The sequence below is a fragment of the Abramis brama genome (genome assembly GCF_963993115.1).
Source record: "Abramis brama genome assembly, chromosome: 5".
Classification (NCBI taxonomy): Eukaryota; Metazoa; Chordata; class Actinopteri; order Cypriniformes; family Leuciscidae; genus Abramis; species Abramis brama.
The window spans coordinates 11,387,727-11,408,251 of record NC_139967.1 but is presented as its reverse complement, the minus strand read 5'-3'; the positions used below and the strand labels follow the sequence as shown (position 1 = coordinate 11,408,251).

The following is a 20,525-nucleotide window of genomic DNA, read 5'->3' as shown; positions in this document are numbered from 1 at the left end:
TCAATGATGGGAATATAAAACAAATTAATAATATTTAATAAAATGAATAATAATTAATACAAATTAGAATATCTTGAAAAGATGGAGGGTAATGTTCACAATAAACCATAATAAATGGCACGAGAACAGACATTTATTATGATTTTACTAGCCTTTTATCAAAGGTTTGCTGTAGAGGTCTCCCTGGTGGCTTTTCTGCACTGGAATCTGTATCTGGAATGTCGTTGTCCTTATCTATGCAATATTCGGAAATTTTAGATTTCTCTATATGTTCGACTTCCAGACAGGATGACCCTTGTTTAAGTACTGTTGGACTCTCTGGACTTGTGTCAAAGCTTGGCTGCTTATGTGAAGAGTTGTCACTTGGACCTTCTGTATCACTGGGATCTGCACTTCCTGTGACGTCTGATTCAGGTGACAATTTATCAGCCTCGGGTTCATAAATTTCTTCAGGTCTCAAGTCTAGGTGTTTGGACTGGGTTGCAGGAGGAGTCTGAGGGGGTGAACTTTGCCATGGGAAGCCCATTTTCCTTCCAAACATTGATGACATTGTCTCTTCCTTTGCAGTAGCTGACTTCTCTTCTTGGAAGAGACCCACAGACAAACCTTTGAAACCGGAAAGCAGACCACTGCTCTCTGCTTGTGGCTGTGAAGGATTGGTGCTGACTGAAGGGGCAGGAGTGGAAGAGCCAAAAAAAGAGCTGAAAGGTTTGGCCGTCTCTGCTGCACCAGACATCAAACCACCAAAAGAGGATGTTGACAAACCAGGTAAAGTAAAAACACCTTTAGAAGGTGGTGAGGTTGGTCGTTTGTCTTCAACTAGTATTTTGGGTGTAGATGGTGGGGTTTCAGTGTCTCCTGGTGGTACCTTTGAGGATAAACCCAATTCAGATGTCTGTGTGTGAATAGTGTCAGATGTATCATTGATCTCCTTGATTTCATCTTTTGTTTCATGCGAAGAGTTGACCTCTTGCTGTTCAACAACCTTTAATGACTCAGAATCACATTCCCTCAGTTCTTCATTAACTAATTTAGTACCTGTCACAGTTGACTCAGATTCAGAGACTGCACTTGACTCATTAACATTGAGGCTCATTTGTTCTTTAGAGTCATGTGTTCCATCGTTACCTTCAGTTTCAGTTTTCTCTGGCAGCTTGGTTTCATCTGATTTTGTAGCTTCTGTACCTTTAAACAATCCAAACAAATCACCAGTGAGAGATTCCGTTTGCAGGCTGGTTGGGAGATTAAAAAATGAGCTCTTCTGCTGTTGTGGTGCAGTGGATGTAGGTGGTGACTTGAAGAAAGAGGTCTGTGGCACTGAGAAGAAACTAGAAGTTGCTGGCTTGCTAGAAGCACTAGGGCCAGAAAACATTGACATAAAGCCAGAAAATGCAGCAGGTTCTGGGGGTCTTTGAGAGCCAGGCATTCTTGGTCTTGGTTGACCAGAAATGACAGGTCTAGGTCCTCTTGGATCAGGCATTCCAGGTCTGGGCTGACAAAAAGGTCCAGCCATTCTTGGTCTTGGCTGAGCAGGAAAACCCAGTATTCCTGGCTGAGGCACAATCATTTCTTGTTTAGGCTGTTGCTGCTGCTGTGGATCTAAAGATGGTTGCATGGTTGCCACAATTAATGTTTTGTCACTTTCTTCTGACTTTGTGATTTCATCTGTTTTTTCTTTGGGAAGGTCTGCTTGTTGGCTGTCAGAAATTCTGTCTGTTATTTGTACATCACTTTTTCCCGATTCTTCAGTGAGAGTTTTCTGATTTTTTGTGCCTTTCTCAGAACCCAGATGTTTGTTCATTTCTTGAGACTTTTCCAGTTCCAGACATTCTTCTGATTCCACATTTTTCTCCACTGGTTTGTCAGCTTCTAATGGCATTTCATTTTCTTGTAATTCAGTCAGTTTTTCAGGCTCTACAGCTTTATCAGATTCTAGTGACACCTCTGATGGTTTCTCAAGCGCAACAGGTTCTGTAACTCGCCCTTGCCTGGATGAATTATCAAGAACAAACTGGTTTAGGTCTTCATTAAAATCGGTTTTCTCTGGACTGGTGGCTACAGTTTCTTTGTAATTTTCCATGCCCAGATCCTCATTTTTAAATTGCTCATTAATAGTTTGTTCCTCAGGTATTTTGTCAACCACTGAAGTTTCTTCATTTTTAGATTGTTCCTCTGTCAGGAGTACAACCTCTTCAATCTCATTTATTTGTGTGATGCAATCAGTTTTCTTTGAACAAGTGGCTACAGTTTCTTTGTAATTTTCCATGTCCAGTCCCTCATTTTTAAATTGCTCATTAATAGTTTGTTCCTCATGTATTTTGTCAACCACTGAAATTTCTTCATTTTTAGATTGTTCCTCTGTCAGGAGTACAACCTCTTCAGTCTCATTTATTGGTGTCATGGAATCAGTTTTCTTTGAACAAGTGTCTACAGTTTCTTTGTAGCTTTCCATGTCCAGCTCCTCATTTTTAAGTTGCTCATTAATAGCTTGTTCCTCATGTATTTTGTCAACCACTGAAGTTTCTTTATTTTTAGATTGTTCGTCTGTCGAATGTACAATCTCTTCATTCTCATTTATTAGTGTCATGATTTTAGATGTAGTATTGCCATTTATGCATGGCAGCATTTCATCAGTCCTCCCTGCAACATTCATAGAGTCTTCCTTCATTTCATCACACGGTTTTTGATCCATCTTAACAGGAGATTCAGTTGTGTTCTCTACAGAAACCTCTTCTTTAGCCTCAACAGATGCATTTTCATCTGTAATTGATTTAGTTAAAGTTGTGGGTGTTATATGGCATGTGAGAGAAGCCTCCCTTGTAGTGGTAACATCCACAGATTTTGAATCTGATTTCTTATCATCCATGAAAGACATGATGTTGAATCCAGTAGATTTTGTTTTATCAGATGAAAACACAGAGGGAACTTTAAAAAGACCTTCTGGCTCAGAGCCTCCGGTTGGACTTTGCCCAGTGAACATGGAAAACAATCCTTTTCCTGTTGTCTCCTTATTGGTGGATTCAGTTGCAACAGCATCAGTTGGTGCTTGAGATTGAGAACTACTTCCACCACCAAACATGGAAAATAAACCAGGCCCATTGTTTTCTTTGGCACCAGAACTAGGCAAAATACCTCCAAGAATTGAGGATCCAGAACCAGGTGTTTTTGCAGCAACTCCACTTGTTGGTGCTGTCTGCTGAGAAGACCCACTAAACACAGAAAAAAATCCTTTACCCATTGGTTCTTTGGAAGTGGGCCCTCTTGGGGTTGGACTCCTTGGACCAGGTCCTGATGCAGCCCTTAGAACATGTCCTGGTGGTCCTCTTGGTCCAAGTCCTGAAGCCACCCTTGGAGTAGGCATGTGTGGTGGTCTTTGTCCTATAGGTAGACCTTTTGGGCCAGACATGGGCGGACATTCCTGGTCAGGTTGTGGCTGAGCAACAGATCCACTAAATATAGAAAACAGGCCCTTTCCAGGTGGATCTTTAGGTGCAGATGAGGCAGGGGTTGCTTGAGGAGCAGCACTTCCAAACATTGAGAATAATCCTGTACCTGGCATTTCGGTGGAGGATGAGGACCCAGGGATTATTCCTCCTAGTATGGACTGTCCACTCTGAGGTTGAGATTCACCCAAAGATGGGCCAAAAAGTGAGAAAATGCCTTTGCCAGATTGCTCTTCGACAACTGTGTCTTTGAGAGTGGAAGGAGAAGTTGGTTCAGTGCTGGTGGGTGTGGTCTCTTCATTTGATCTTGCAGGCCCTGTTTTCTGCACTTCCATTTCCTTTGTACTTGGTTTAGATTTTGATATGGAGGTTTTCAGAGTGTCTTCTGATGGTACTTTTTCTGTTCCTGAAGACACTGGTCCAGAAGTAATACTCAGTTTGTCAGACATTACTTTAGGGGATTCTTCATGATATTTAATTTTTTCTTCACACTTTGTTGATTCAGTGTTTTCACCACCTCCTAGGTCCGACTCTTGTTTAAAACCACTGGAAACTTGGTCATCTTTATTGTAATCTGCAGGGGTTGCTTGAGGAGCAGTACTTCCAAACATTGAGAATAATCCTGTACCTGGCATTTTGTTGGAGGATGAGGACCCAGGGATTATTCCTCCTAGTATGGACTGTCCACTCTGAGGTTGAGATTCACCCAAAGATGGGCCAAAAAGTGAGAATATGCCTTTGCTAGATTGCTCTTCGACAACTGAGTCTTTGAGAGTGGAAGGAGAAGCTGGTTCAGTGCTGGTGGGTGTGGTCTCTTCATTTGATCTTGCAGGCCCTGTTCTCTGCACTTCCACTTCCTTTGTACTTGGTTTAGATTTTGATATGGAGGTTTTCAGAGTGTCTTCTGATGGTACTTTTTCTGTTCCTGAAGACACTGGTCCAGAAGTGATACTCAGTTTGTCAGACATTACTTTAGGGGATTCTTCATGATCTTTTATTTTTTCTTCACACTTTGATGATTCAGTGTTTGCACCATCTCCTAGGTTCGACTCTTGTTTAAAACCACTGGAAACTTGGTCATCTTTATTGTAATCTTCTTGAAGATATGTTTTTTCAGAAGAGCTGGCCTCAGGGCAGATACTCTCATTTTGTTCAACAGTGCTTAGTATTAATGGTGCTGATGCATCCTCAATGGAGTCATCATGTTTAATTTCAGAAACCTCTGTCAGAGCCTCTGGAGATGCCATCATTTTAGAGAAATCATTTTTGATGCTCTGACTGTCAATTTTTTGAAATGCCACATCCACTGTAGCAAAATTTTCTTGAGAACCAACAGTACTTTCCAAAGGGGTCTTGTCAATGAGAGATGAAGCAAAATCATCTTTCTCTGTTGTATCAAGTTCATCTGTCAATATATCTACTTCACTAGGACAGTCTTCAGGACTGCTAGCCTCTGAAATCATGATCTGAGGGATAAGCATCTTTCTTGGTCCCAAACCAGAACTAACTAATGTTCGCCCCTCTAGGTCAGTGGGTGAAACTGTAGTGAAAGAAGGTACCTCTTCGATAGACATCATCTCAGACAAAACAAACTGTTGGGGGGTAACATCTAGCTGACTAACATTGTCCACCACAGTCTCTTGTGTTGAAACCGATTCAGACATTGCTGCTGTTTGTGGTACGGAGGCCTGTGAAGTCACTTGAATTGACATATACTGGGCATCACATCCATTTTCTGTAGCTGAATGATGTAGAGTAGACATTTTATCTGGTTGGCCTGAATCAGTCTGGTTGCCAGACATAAGCATAAATGGTACATCTTTCAATTGTGTTTGAAGTGTTAAGGGGGTAATTGTAGACCCACTGGAAGATGTAGGAAGGCTAGTGGCAACCGGAAAAGATATATCACTTGTGACTGAAACTTCAGCAAAGGGAATGCTTTCAGAAATGTTTACTTGAGACTGTGACTCTACTGGCACAAAAACATTAATTGGCTGAGAAATTGTGCCACCAAATGTTGGAGTCCAACTTTCAGCAAATGCCTCTGTGATCTGAGGAACTGATGTTCTGTTGTGTTGTACTAGTGAACTTCTTAAAGATTGGTCAATGGGGAAAACTCGAGCCGGTGGAACTGGGGAAACTTCATTAAGTTCAACAGGTGGACTTAATACAGAGGTTGGTGTAGTAAATACTGGACTTGGAAAAGGCTCTGTGGGTGGATTGACTAAGGATGGTGGTGCAGTATGTGCTTGACCAGTAGTTACTATGGTTCCACTGAACACTGATGTATCTGCTGTGGTTGTCACTGTCCCGTTTGGAGATGTGGTCATTTCTTGGTTAATTTCAATACACTGATGAAGTGATGGTTTTATGATTGACTCTATCATTTTATCACTTCTTTGTGAGACATTAGCTGTTGTTGGCAGTGAGCTTGCTCCATCAAATAACGATATCAATCCTTTGACTGACGTTTTTGTGGCTGGGCCTGAAATTGAGACTTGATATGGAGGTAGTTGACGACCATCCATAACACTTGGCATGACAGCTGGACTGTCCAGTGAATATGGTCTTGGACATGCCATAGAAACTTCAGAGTTTGTAGTACTTGTGGGTACGACGACTACTGATTCTAGTACAATAGCAGGAGTCATTACTGGCAAGTTTGCAGTAGTAGATACAAAGTTAGATGACAAACCCTGGTCAGGTATGGATCCATCTTGAACAGATATAACTGGGACAATTGAAGTATGAACATGTGTTTTGTCTAACACTAGCGGCTTCTCGTCGAAAGTAGCTGTGTCATTCTGAGGGATGCAATCATCTCCTAAGCTTTCCACTGTTGATTGCTTGATAAGACCTTTCGGTCTTGAGACAGTAGTTGAAGTAATAAATGGCTCAGCCTGCTGAATAAGTTGACTCCCTTCATTCTCAGTTAATGTTGAGGGAACTGACTGGTGTCTTATCATCTGCCTACTAATGATAGACATTTTAGCTGGTTGCTGATTAGTTGTATGCTCTGAGCAATTTATGTGAGGCACAGATTTTTGGGGCAGGTCACTGAAGGTCACCACTTTAGATGAATCATTGATTTCTGTAGAAAACAGAAAGCCATGTGAATCAACACTTGTACTGCTTGCAAATGGAAGCCCCTTATCCAGAAGCTGTGGGTTGACTGGTTCAGCAGGTTCATTTTGTGCTTCCTTTAGTTGTACAGAATGTTTGGAGAAATGCATATCAGGTCTATGCAAATATTTCATCTGAACTGATGTATCTGCCATTTGAGTTGGCACATTGGACTGAAAAGATGGATATGATAAATTATTTGATTGGGTGGCCAATATTTCCTGATTTTCTGACAGTTGGGGAGAATCCTGCTTATTTGTTGTAGTGGAACTCTGAACAGCATATATAGGCACTGTACATGCTGATGTGTTCAGAGTAGATATGCTAGTAGTTCTTGGAGATGAAAGATCTTTGACATCATTGTCACTTTTGTTTCTATTTACATCAATAACTATGTCAGCAGTCAAGTCAACAGCCCCAACATGAGATTTCTTAAAAGTAATACTACCATTTTTGGGATATCTGCTTCCAATCCTTGATTTCTCCTCTTCAGTTCTAGTAAAATCCACAGGATGTCCATTCTGAAGAGCAAAGGAGCCGTTGGGCTTTGTAGGTGAAACAATGCCAGAAAAGTCAACTGGTTTGCTGAAGGCCTGAGATTCTACAGTTTGTAGCTTTGAGATTGGGAGGATTCCATTTCGATGATAGGTAGGGATCTGCTGGCGCAACAAAGTTTCTGTAGTATGACGTCCATCCAATAATTGCATTCCGTGTCGATTACCTTTTTCTTCCAGTAAGGATATACAGTGTGACGTTTTTTGGGGGATCTGCTCAGAAGGTGAAAAAGATTCAACTATTAATGGCATTCCTATTGAATCTTTTCTTGAATATTTGTTGATGGATACTTTATCTTTGACAAGAGGCAATACTCCACTTGGAAGCATGTCTCCTGTTGATGAGTTGGACATCTTAGAAGTTGATCGGATCACAGACATATCAATAGTGGATTTAATTGTGTTAGCTGGTGCCGAAGGTACTTTTGTTCCTTGAGCTATAGTTGATTTCAAAGAAAAAGAGGACTTTTCATCAGGCAATTTGATTTGCCCTCGAACTGGTTTAGGATACAAAGGAGGTTCTACAATTAGAGACATACCAGCTAGACTTTTTAATTCTTCAGCATCAGTGGTTGTTCTTTTCTTTACAAGTGACAGCACACCAGCTTCAATGATAAGGTCTCCAGAAATCTCTGATGGCTCTGACAAGAGCTTTGGAGACATGTCAACTATGTCCCTGATTATATTAGCTGGTGCTGTGGGTATTCTGTTGGGTTGTCCTGAAAGAGATGATTGCCGTGTCATTTGTAAAGTGGCAGCTTTGCTTTGAAAGAAACCCACTTTAGCAGAGATGCTTCTGACTTCAAGGGATGGCTGGCTTGAAGTAACACTATTCTTTTCTTTCATTGTTTCCTCATCTGAACTTTGCTGCACTTGTGATGGAGATGTAGACTCCGATATATGGTTTTCTTGGGAATTAGAGGGTGTTACAATTAAAGGCAATCCAACAGTTGTCCCTGCGGCAATCACAGTATCTTTTCTTTTCATCAATGGCATTGGAGATAATTCTTGTTTTTCCTCTTGGACTTTTTCAGTTGGCTTTGGAGACATATCTACAATTGTCCTAACTGCACTGGCTGGAGCATAGGTTGCTTGCCAACTAGGTGTTTGTCGGCTTAAGCCTGGACTTAACTGTGATGTTTTCAAATCCATCCTCTGTTGCGAAGAATCACTTTGTGTAACATTTAATTGTGATTCATAACTCCTGAGAAGAGTTTTCGACTGTAGTGTTGGAGGCTCCACAATCAAAGAGATACCAACAACTTCTTCATTGCCATCTGAGCTCGATGTTGATCTTGCTCTCACAAGTGGCAGTGCTTCCTTTTGAACTGCCCCAGTTACCACAGCCGAATGAGTAGTTGATTTTGCAGACATATCTAATGTAGCTTTACTTGCATTTGCTGGAGCAGTTGCTGTTTGAAGACAATGAGAAGGTTGCACTGGCAAACTTACAGTTCTGTTGTAATGATGATCTTGGCTGTGTAAAACAGGGCCTTCCTGGTTAAACTTGGAGTCACTAGATAAGAGCTGTGGCAGTGATTGATGCCTTTGTGGGAGAAATTTTTTCTCTGGTACTGATGGCTCAACAAGCAAAGGCAATCCAACAAGCTCTTCATTGCCATCTGATATTGATGTCGACCTTGCTCTCACAAGTGGCAGTGCTTCCTTTTGAACTGCCCCAGTTAACACAGCTGAATGAGTAGTTGATTTTGCAGACATATCTAATGTAGCTTTACTTGCATTTGCTGGAGCAGTTGCTGTTTGAAGACAATGAGAAGATTGCAATGGCAAACTTACAGTTCTGTTGTAATGATGATCTTGGCTGTGTAAAACAGGGCCTTCCTGGTTAAACTTGGAGTCACTAGATAAGAGCTGTGGCAGTGATTGATGCCTTTGTGGGAGAAGTTTTTTCTCTGGTACTGATGGCTCAACAAGCAAAGGCAATCCAACAAGCTCTTCATTGCCATCTGATATTGATGTCGACCTTGCTCTCACGAGTGGCAGTGCTTCTTTTTGAACTGCCTCAGTTACCACAGCCGAATGAGTAGTTGATTTTGCAGACATATCTAATGTAGCTTTAATTGCATTTGATGGAGCAGTTGCTGATTGATGATAATGAGTGTGTTGCAGTGGCAAACTTGCAGTTTTGCTGTAAATATGGTTTTGGATGTGTAAAACAGGGCCTTCTTGGACAAACTTGGATTCACTAGATAAGAGCTGGGGTAATGATTGATGCCTTTGTATGAGAAGAGTTACCTCTTGTTCTGATGGCTCTACAAGCAAAGGCAAACCAACATAACCTGTATTCATTTCTGTGAGTGAGGCATGTCTGCTTCTTACAAGGGGTACAGCTTCAGTTTCTGAGCTCTCAGTGATTATTGTCCCCATATCTTTTTTGACTGTCTTTGAAGTCATATCCAGAGTTGCTTTGACTGAATTAGCTGGAGCAGTGCTCTCATTATATGATTTTCCAATCATGGGTCTAATTCTCAAGGATTCACTAGCAAGTGAGGTCTGCCTTATGAGGCCGATATGTTTATTTTGAGAAGACTTCTGCAATGCTGGGCTTAACATTGGTGATGTCTTTATTTCAGAACATGTATGAGGGGATGGTGCCCGAGGTATGGAAGTTGGCACCTGGCTGGGTTTGGCACTTTGCTTAAATGGCCCTCCCTCTAGCCTATCAAGTTGAGTTGGTGTTGAGGCTGACTTGAATGCTGCCTTTGAGGGTGAATCCACCAGGACTCTGTTAGAACTTACCTGAGTACTGTTTGCCTGGGGCATCTGTTCTGAGGCTTGTCTAGCAAGCTGAGGTTTTTGTGATATGGGTGCTTCATCACCACCACTGTCATTTTGTCTGGGAACTCCACAGTCTGGAGGAAAGTACTGTGGTCTGCTTCTCGGAGAGGGTGGAGCAGATACAGTTCCGAGAGGTACATTAGACATTGTCAAGAAAAGATTGCTGACCTCTAGAGCTGGAAAGGTGACATTGATTTCTTTCACTTCCTTATTTAACTCAACAGTCAGATCAGTAGCCGCTGTCTCACTCGTGTCAGATGTCTCTTCAATCTTGTTTTTAACGTTTATTTTTGTTGTGGTAAAGTCAATGACATCCAGAATACATCTTTCACCATGAGTATCTAATGGAGTTTTCTCATCATTACCTTTGTCTTTTTTGATCATGGTTCCAGAGAAATCCATAGGTTTACTACAAAAAAAAGAGTTGACTGCCATTTGAGGTTTGTTAAAAAGTAAATTCTGTGGTGGTGGCAATGATATTGTTTGATTTGACATAATTGTGCAAGGTTTTGGCTTTAAGGGAACTACTTCGGTCTTAGAGCCTTCAAAATTAGATACTTTCGCTGAGCCTTCGAAATTCATCACTTTATCTGATAAAGGAGACTGTTTTGACTGTGATGGCTGTCTTGCCAGTTTGTGTTTCTGAGACACAGCAGAGGGCTTAGAAGCAATACTTGTGAGTTGTGTGCTCAAAACTGAGGCTGGTGGAGTAGGTAATACTTGAGGTGTGGTGGTTGCACTGGGCTGTCTAAACCCATCCTGCCTTGTTGACTTTGCTGGTGTTACAGGAAGTGTCCTAGTTGATGTATTTGGCTTTCCATTGCTCTTCAGTAGATCAGGAAGTTTTCTAGAAATGGCCTGAGGTTGTGGTGTAATTGTAGATCCTGCTGATGCTGTGCTTTTAGCTGTTTGCGGTGCAGTAGTGGTCTTTTCAACAAAGTTTTCAATGGTTAAAACGGGATGGGATGTTTGCCTAGTTTGAGTTTTCTGGTCGACAGGCTTATCATCTACATGTCCAATCATGATTTCAGGAATTGAAGGTTTCATATTTGAGGGATAATGTCTATAGCCCACTGATGAAGTATACATAACTTGAGAAGAGGACTGTGGCACAGATACTTCAGGAAAAAGGTCTTTAATACCCTGATTTCTCCAGTATGGCCCTCCATAACATGGATTATTTGCTTTCCTTGAGAGGTCAGCTGCTTCTTGTTGCTCCTCAGCAGAAATTATACTTGGCTTTTCTGAACTCATTTTTACTTTTTGGAGTTTGTACACACTGAAGTCAACAGGTTGCTCTGTCTGTGCATTTATGGACTCCTGAAACATTTGGGAGAACCGCTCAAGGTTCATGTTCATAATCCTGTCACCTTTCTGTAGAGCTGAAGACAAATCAACAGGAGCATTTAAGAGCTGTGAGTCACACTGATTCTTTCCTGGTATCCAAAGCACTTCATCTTCATTGAATAGAGGTATTTTAAAACCACAAAGCGTCACTTTTGGTTTGTCTTTTTTATGCAGAATACTTGAGATATTTTCAGTGATTTGTTGTAAAACACGACTCTCTTCTGGGGTTGCACATGCATAAAGGTGCTTACCAGCCCTATCAGTCAAAAGAGAGTATATATATTCTTCATCCATGTAAACATAATAGCCACAGTCTCCTTCCTCAGCTGGCCACCACATTCCCTGCTCCAACAAGGACAGCCACTGCTGGTACCACTCAGAATCTTCAAAAAACATGTCATCCTCTATATCTCCACTAGCAGTCATAGCACTACTGAGGTTGACTGCACCTGGAGTCAAATCCAATGGCCCCTTTTTTTCAGCGAGTCGTTTGAAAAATCTTGAGTCAAATTTAAAATCCAAATCTGGTTTTGAGGTCTTTTTTGAGGCATTTTTGCCATTTAGTCTGCAGTCTGACATTGACTGGGATGAATATATTTTTGCCGTTGCATCCGTTGAGAGGTTAACAGCAGCTGCTTTTTCCATCCAAGGCTTTTTGCTTCTTTTATCACTGAAGTCATCTAAATGGTCACAGCCTCCCCAGGATTTCTTGTTTGTCTTACTCATGTCAAATACAAAAATATCCTCTCCATTTGCTAGTGGAAGACTACTTTGAAATGGCAGATTGACAACATCCTGCCAAGGATGTGAGGGTATATGGAACTGACTAGGATCCATATTTTTCAAGTTCCACCATTCAGGGGTCTCTACAACTGGTTCAGAAGGTAATGACATTCCCACTTGATTTGCAGAATAACAGTCTGGAACGTGTGTTGCTAGGGTCTCCAATAGAGCATAATCATTCAGTTGCTGCCAAAGAAGAGCTTCTATGAGACACTGATGTTCATACAGTTCTGGGGGAATCACACCATGCTCAGCAAATGTATACAACAGATCTTGATATCCATAATTAGTGGACGTGCCATATAAGAGTCTATGGATCTCCTCCATGTACTGTTGCGTGGATTGCACTGCAGGATGCAGATTAGTAGGTTGTTGAGAAGCTTCACTTACTAATTTGTTTGACTCTAAACTCCCGGTGCTGGTGGTAACTGAAGTAGTGGGCTCATCTTTACTCTGCTTAGACATTAGTCGATCAAGAAAGCCCTTCTCTTGGTCCTTACTTTTTGCTGGAGAGTCATTTTCACTGGCTCCAGATTTAAAAATCCCAGAAAGCACACCTGCACCAATATTGGAACTACTTTTTGTTTCTTCTTTGGTCTGAAGAGAAGGAAGTTTGGATGAAGTATCTTCCTCTGATGCCTTGTTAAATAATCCAGACAAGAAATCTTTTTGTACTGAAACTTTTTGATCTTTTTCAACACCACCATCTTCAGAGGACAGAAGTTCAACTGGTTTAGCCCTCTGAATCTGTGGGCGGCCTTGACTAGGTTTAATTCCAGAACGGTCTTGTTGCTGCTGTTTTGGTCTCTGACCAGAAGAACCTTCATTTGTTGCTGTTGGTTCTTCAGCTGTTGTAGTAAGTTTGCTCAAAAACCCAGATAAGATGCTACTAGACTCATTTTGCTGATTGCTTGCACTCTGAACGGACGCATTTGTTGGCTGATTGCTTGACTGAGTATGTTGTTGCACAGATTCATCAGAGGTGGCCATTTTGAAAATGCTAGAAAATAGACCACCAGACTGTGTTGCTCCTTGTGACGCAGTCTGACCTTGACGTTGTGGACTTTGCAGCTGGCTTCCAGAGGCAGAATGTGGCTGCGGTCCTACAGAAGGTGATTTCTGAGTTGCAGCTTCTGAACCCATTTTCAAAAGACCAGAAAGAAGTCCACCCGATTGGCTTGGAGGGGGTGGCTGCTGGGTAGAAGTTTGACTCTGTCCTGATGCATCTGGCCTACTTGTTTGTTGGTTAGGCTGACCTATAGGAACAGATTTTGTTGACTGAGCTGGAGTATCGACTGATGCAAGTTTGTTGAAAAGGCCTGAAAGCAAACCCCCTTGTGGTGGCTCAGAAGTTGATGGAGTATGAGAGGGAATCTGATTTTGTCTTTGTAAAGGCTGCCTGTTTCCCTGCTGCTGTTGACTGGTTCCAGGTGGTTCTTGTTGTGACTGTGTTGGTGTTGAAAAAAGCCCAGAAAAGAACCCACCCTGCTGGGGGGCACTTTCATTTGGACCAGATCTACTGATTTGCTGCATGGTTTGTGACTGGGGTTGTGCAGTGGCAGTATCTGCAATCTTATTAAGCAACCCAGAGAACATTCCGCTTGGTCCATTTTGTGGTACCTGGTGAGGTGGAACTTGGTTTTGTCGTTGCAAGTTTTGTCTGTTAGTTTGCTGTGCATTAGGTTGACCAGAACAAGGGGCTCCCTGCTGTGGATGACTTAGGGGAGCTGAATCTTTGGCATTATTAATGTCTGAAGCACTCATACCAAACAGGCCAGAAAGGAAGCCACCTGTCTGAGAAGGTGACGGTTGTTCAGGGAGTTTAGTGCTCTGTTGTGAGGTCAGGGTATTATTTCCAGGATGTGTCTGTTGAGGAGCACTCTCTGGGGCTGTTAGCTTGTTAATAAATCCTGAAAACATTCCACTTGCTGTAGCAGGTGGAGGTTGTGGCTGTGCATTTGGTTTGCTGGATTGTTGTTGATTAGGCTGACTGCCAAGGCCACTTGGCTGTTGTGGCCCTGCAAGAGCATTCTCTGTTAGTTTTAGGAGCCCCCCCAAAAGTCCTCCTGTTTGACTTGGAGGTGGTTCAACTGGCTGCGGCTGAAATTGTAGTTGACTCTTTGTGTCTGTTTGTTGTTGAGGTGGAGGTTGTGGCTGTGCATTTGGTTTGCTGGATTGTTGTTGATTAGGCTGACTGCCAAGGTCACTTGGCTGTTGTGACCCTGCAAGAGCATTCTCTGTTAGTTTTAGGAGCCCCCCCAAAAGTCCTCCTGTTTGACTTGGAGGTGGTTCAACTGGCTGTGGCTGAAATTGTAGTTGACTCTTTGTGTCTGTTTGTTGTTGACTTGGTTGTGGACTACTGCTCTGTTGTGATGTTTGCTGCTGCTGAGGTTGGGATACCTCTCCGGGTGCTGGGACAGTCTCAGGTTTGGCCAACTTCAAAAGCCCAGATAAGAATCCTCCTGATTGAGGCTGAGGTGAAGCTCCTTGAGATGGCTCATTAGAGGTGCCCTGCAATGCTACTTGCTTAGTGACATTTTGATTTTCATGGCCTGGTGCTGACTGTATATTTGCTGTTTGGGGGCTTGAAACTGTATCACTAGCCAATTTGAATAACCCAGAGAAAATTCCAGTGCTCTGCTGTGGTTGGCTGGGGCTTTGAGTATTTGCAGGTGATTCTTGAAAGGAGCTCCCTTCGTTGGAAGGCTCTTGCTGTTGTTGGCCAGCTAATTGGCTGCTTGTGGTAAAGCTTTCTGGGGCAGCCATTTTCAATATTCCTGACAACAGTCCTCCTGACTGAGGAGGTGCAGCCCCTGGATCAACCTGGTTTGAGTTCTGGGTGCCAGTAACAGAGGAAAGTAGCCCTGAGAATAATCCACCCTGTTGAGGTTGACCAGAATTTGTTTGGGGTTTGTTGTTGCCAGATAAAAGACCAGATAGCAAGCCCTGAGACTTGGGGTGTGCTTGTGTATCAGTTTGTGGCTTTGGTTGCACCTGAGACTTTGGATGACATTGGTCCTCTGGCTTAGCATTTGCTCCATCTTGAAGTTTAGATGGATTTTCATTTCTCTCAACTTGGTCTGCATCCAGTGTATCTATTTTAATCTCACTTTGATTTTCAGTAGACAGGCACTCATTTTGAACTGTTTCTATGACTATATCTGCAGAAGCGTCTTCTACATTGGCTGGTTTTACAGGATTCACAACAACAGTGGGAATACTTTGTGCAGTTGCTGTTGGCTTTGATGAGGCTTGTGTTCCAATCTGTGGCTTTGGTGGTTCAGTTGGACTTGCTTTAAACAGATTAGAGAACCAACCAGTATCTGTATTTCCTTTGGAAACACTTTCAAGCAATGCAGAACGACTGGACAGTGGCGATTTAGCACCAGTTTGGAGTCCGCCAGGTCTAGATGGATTGGGATCTTCACCTGTTGTCAATTTTAGAAATCCAGAGAGCACACCACCTTCTTGTTTAGGCACCTGAGTACTAACTGGAGCATCTGAAGAAAAGAACGGAAGCTTTAATTTATTGCCAAAAGTACCAGACATGTCCTCCGATTTTGGAGCCTCGACTGGCTTAAAAATAGAGAACATTGAGGGGGCCTCAGCTGGCTTATCATCAGGTGTATTGTTTGATATGAGTGAGTTCAGTGACTTCTTAAAGGGGCTAAAGAATCCAGTGTCTTCTTCAGGTATTTGACTGGCAGACTTTGCTTCAGTTTTACTCTCTCCTAGCTTGAACATAGCCTCTCTGGGCATGGAATCAGGTAATTCTCCAGATGATTCTGTTTCAGGTAAGAGCTCTACTGACCCACTTCCTGATCCCCCACATGAGGACTGGTGCTCAGGTTGTGTGCCAGACCCCTCTAAAGAAAAGCTCTTGGATTTATCCATTGATACTTCTTTAGACTCTTTGTTTCCCTGAGATATATTTGGTTGTGAAGTATTTTCAGCACTAGATTTGTCTCCAAAAAGCCTGAAAGGGCTCAATCTTCCAAGCACTGACTCAACCACTGTTTGAGTCTGACTTGGAGTGGAGTCCTGAGTTTGAGAGCCACTTGAATCAGTAATGTTTGTAGCATCAGTCTCTGATGTGGCACTAGGTGGTCGACTGACCTCTGGGGACTGAAATGGCAACAGTGACTGCAAAGAGAACTTCTTTTCTGCACTGGCTTCCTGATTAGCAGGTGGTACAACAGCGACAGGAGTTGGACTACCAGTGGGTTTAGGTATGAAAGAGAACAGTTTGGAAATACCAGACTCTGCCTGGGGAGGAACTGGAGATGGAGTATTTGCTGCCATTTCTGTTGATTCTGTCATTTCAGCTGCTGGTTTAGTATTTGTGAATGAGTTAAGCAATGAGCTCATGGCATTTTTAACACCTGTAATACCTTGTTCTACAACCTTTTCCTCTTTTACCTCAGCTGGTTTACCCTCAGTTTTCATTTCTTCACTCCCCGTTTCTGTTTTTGTGACAGATTTTTGCATTGATTCATATTGACTAATTTCTTCCTCTCTTCCAGCCAGATATTCTGACACAGAGTCAACTAAGTTTTGAAGTTCATCCATAGTATCATGATACTCCTTATTTGGTTGCTCCACAGGTGACACCATTTCATCTGGGCCCCTTGTGCAAATATTCCCCATGCTATTATGTTGTTCATAATTGCCTTGTGACCATTCATCATAAGAGGAAATATATCTTGAGTTATTGTAGTAACGGTCACATTCAAATTGTGCATTCTCTTCTACAAATGCAATATCATCCAGCTCCTCTTCAGACCCAAGAGAGAACTGCATTTCATCAGATCCTACAGAACCATATTCACTTCTTGCTCTCATCCTAGCTTCCTCCTCCTCACAATAAATTGTGTAGTTCTCAAGGGTGTCTTCAAATGAGGTTTTGGCCCACATCCTGGTTTTGTACAACAGCCCCTCCGTATTTAATGCTTGGTCTGCCCTGCGAAGTTGCCTAATTGAAGGGATGATAGAAATCTCAGGAGGGGAAATTTCATCCTCGAAATCTTTAGCTTCCTTATAGACCAAACGGACCTCACTGCTGCCTGTGGCTGTTGTCCTGATGGGATTTCCAGATGCATCATACTCCTCAGTGTCCTCAGGGGACATTGCATCACACTCTACTGTCTGGTTGAACTGACTGCCTTTGGAGTCACCCGGGCTGCTCACGATTCTATAAATTTCACTCTTGGTCTCATCATCATCATCCCACGTTTTCTGCGCTGGTTCCAGGTAATCATCCAGTATGTTGTCATTCATTTTGTATTTGGTCTCCCAGTCTTCAACTCCCATGCCTGAGTCCACTGGAATCATCCGGACATCATCTGTACCACTTGAAAATCTGATGTGCATAAAGTGAAAGTGCCAAAAGCATGGATGAGGATGAGAATGAATAGAAAGAGAAATGAACAAAATCTTCAAATCAAAATATATAGATGAATAAAAACAAATAAATAAAAATAAAAATTCATGAAACAACTGAAATGATGTAAACTATTTTCTGAAGGTAGACTGACTGCAAAAAATGACAACTTTATTTTTTATAACCAGGGCTGAATGATTAATCGCACTTTACATGTAATCGCACTTAAATCGAGATGGCTTATCGCGATTTTAAAATCGCAAAGGCTGCGATTATTTTTTATGCGCAGCTTGTCATTGATGTACAGCTCGGTAAACGCTGCTCCATCTGAAAGCACTGTGAGTTTGAGTCACTTATAACGTGCATTTGAAAAAACAACACGCGTCAAACATCTTTCCAAAACATGAGAAGCATTTATGAACCTCTTGTCCAACAACAGACAACATTTAATAACATGCATTTACTCCAAACTTACTTCATAACGACAGTTGAGCATCCTTCTGTGAGATGATGTGCCTTCTTACACAGAATAAGGCAGTCGTGTATTTATAAGTCATGTTTAATCAAAGCGTTTCAATCTTCTGTTTATTCCATAGACAGTAAAAGAAATGGACACAGCGACCCCATTGGATTCAACGGAGAAAAGTGAAGTCAATTAGAAGCTCTCACTTCCTGATGGCTGACCGTACTGCGCAGACTCAAACTGAGCTTGACGACGTAGATGTGACGTGAGCAACCTGTCTGTCTTCTAGTAGCTGTGCCAAGAGAAATCTGAATCATTCCCTTCCGAAACTTGCAGAGACGGAACTTTTGCTAAGTATTCTGATTTTGCCTCCACGTCCCCCCGATTGCCCGCGAGCTTCTCCTCCTGTTCATACGGTAATTTCTCTACTGTGCGACAGAGAGTCGCGTGGTTATGAATCGTTAGCCTATTTTTACAAAAACTGCTTCTACGGGGCTATAAATGTAAGACACAAGGTAATGGAGCCTTTTATACATTTTCGTGTTTCTTTAGAAATAAATAATGGACAAATGGAGTCTTTAAACGCCTCAGATGTAAAGTTATTCACTGTCAAAGTGACGCCAAAATTAATGGAAGTCAATGGAATGCTAACAACAGGTGAGGGTCTGCTAATCAATGGCGGCCCCCTGGGAAGCTTCAGTTTTTTCTGAAACATTACCCCCTTGGTTTATTCAGCTACAGCGATAGGGATTTCCTGGAATGATGCGCATTATTGTACTTCTGCGGCGGGGCATATTTATCATGTTTGCATGAGAGCGCCCTCTGGCGTTCAAATGGGGCAGTATTTACTACCAATCAGCCGCACTCCACTGACAAGCTGCGCATAAAATAATCGCAGCCTTTGCCAAATCGCGTGCGGTTTTATTGCGATTAATCGTTCAGCCCTATTTATAACTTAACTTAAGAAGCGACTCTTAGATATTATGACTTGGTTTCATAGATTACATCTTGAACATAAGTGCATTTTATCTGCATGACCGACTTTTGAACACTGCACTTGTGTTTAACTTCTTTAAACCTAAAACAAGTAAACAATTTTGCCAGTGCAGTAAGAAATACACTTAAGCCCCTTTCACACAGCGCTTTGAACCCGGGAAAGTGCCGGCAAATTGCCAGAGTGCCTTCTGTGTGAACGCAAACACGACCCGGGATTGATGCCGGGATCGATGCCGGGTTGGGGACCTAGTAACATTGCCGTGTTCAGTCCCGGAACGCACTCTGTGTGAACAAAAGCCGTAATAATGCCGTGTCGTAGTGATGACACTGAAGCTGGGATCGTTCGCCAGCTGTGAAACGGAACTTAATGCGCAAGTTTATGATCGAATCAGAGAAAAAAATGCACAGGCGTGGTTTCTCGAGAGAGAAATCGCAGCTCATAAGCAAATTTAAGACGCTGCTGAGACATAAGTCACATCGATGTCACGTGTCTTTACGGGATATTTACGGGTTGTGTGTGAACGCACTCTCTCATTCCGGAAAATCACTCGCAGTGTGAATGTTCTGACTATTTAAGTAGTCATTTAATTTTGATTTTATTTAATTGGTTAAGATGCATCATGTGACTTAGGTTAGAGGTCGTGGTGGCCATCTTAGTTTTTCACTTCACCACAGCAGTGATGCAGCAGCAGATGTCTCTCTGATAAAAGATATATTCTTCTGTTATTTCATGCCAAAGAGGCCATCGTCTGTAAGTTTGTTTATTTAATATCATCCATGTTAAAAAAGAGAGTATTTCATAGAATTTAAGAAAAATTTGCTGTACATTTTCAAAGAAGATTATTGTTATCTTTCTTACAATTTACTTTTATTCATACTTAATTCTTAATGTACATTTTCTGTTTGTATTGTAGTTTCACAAAAATGTACGTTGTGGGAGTGAAGATTTCAAAGTAAAACACAGAAAAAGAACTTCTTTGGTTTCGACTTTTTCTTCAACCCTCATCCTGTTTAACTATCTGTTGAGGTGCAACATACTTGCATCAGGGACAGAATAGTGAAAAGACGAAGCTTCAATGCAATGGAAAGACGGAATCTCTTCATTCAAGCTACAGAGTCTGCTCTCAAGTGAATGATCTCCTCATATCTCATTTCTTCATCAATCCAGTCTTGAACTTTGAGGTACTATCTATGCATTATATGTTATGGAGGGTGACAGAAAATCTGAGACTGAGAAGATACTGAAAACTAGTTCTGTTGTTACACGTTCAACAGCATCATCAAAAAGGTCTAGTAGGACATCGGCTAGCATGGCTTTTGCCAAAGCACGAGCTAGAGCTGAGGCAGAGCGTACACGTGCATATTATGTCAAGAAAGAAACTGAAATGAAAGTAGAAAAAGTTCGCATGGAAGGCAGTCTTACAGCACTAGAACATGAAAAGGAGGCTGCTGCCGCTATGGCCGAGGCAAGAATATTAGAGGAGGCTGTAGAGAGCATGGAGGAAGGCAGTTATCGTTCACATAGCCCGATTGCTCCTGCTGCAGACCCTGTGCAGCGCACCAGTGATTATGTGGAGCAGCATTCAAATAACTCCATTGTTGTTCCTCCTGAGGAAATAAGTTTAGCCACTCAACCT

At 42.1% G+C, this 20,525-nt stretch overlaps 2 protein-coding genes across 5 annotated transcripts in view; both read right to left on the bottom strand.

The window, feature by feature from the left end:
- Positions 1-14,531, bottom strand: part of LOC311083258 (uncharacterized protein) — a 72,472-nt gene extending 57,941 nt beyond the window's left edge. For all 4 annotated transcript variants that reach the window (XR_014606256.1, XR_014606257.1, XR_014606258.1 and 1 more), the window contains exon 1: positions 153-14,531. Coding sequence is in view for 1 of the 4 variants with exons in the window: in XM_084114670.1 (XP_083970796.1) it covers positions 153-13,969 (13,817 nt within the window). In the remaining 3 variants the exon portion in view is untranslated. The remainder of the gene's footprint in view (positions 1-152) is intronic.
- The window catches only part of LOC311083067 (uncharacterized protein), a gene marked incomplete at its 3' end in the record, with an annotated part of 45,986 nt that continues 39,596 nt past the window's right edge, over positions 14,136-20,525 (bottom strand). Inside the window, exons 10-11 of the mRNA XM_084114318.1 lie at positions 14,245-17,408; positions 14,136-14,149 (exon numbers count right to left, since the gene is read on the bottom strand). Of these exons, the coding sequence (XP_083970444.1) occupies positions 14,136-14,149; positions 14,245-17,408 (3,178 nt within the window). The remainder of the gene's footprint in view (positions 14,150-14,244; positions 17,409-20,525) is intronic.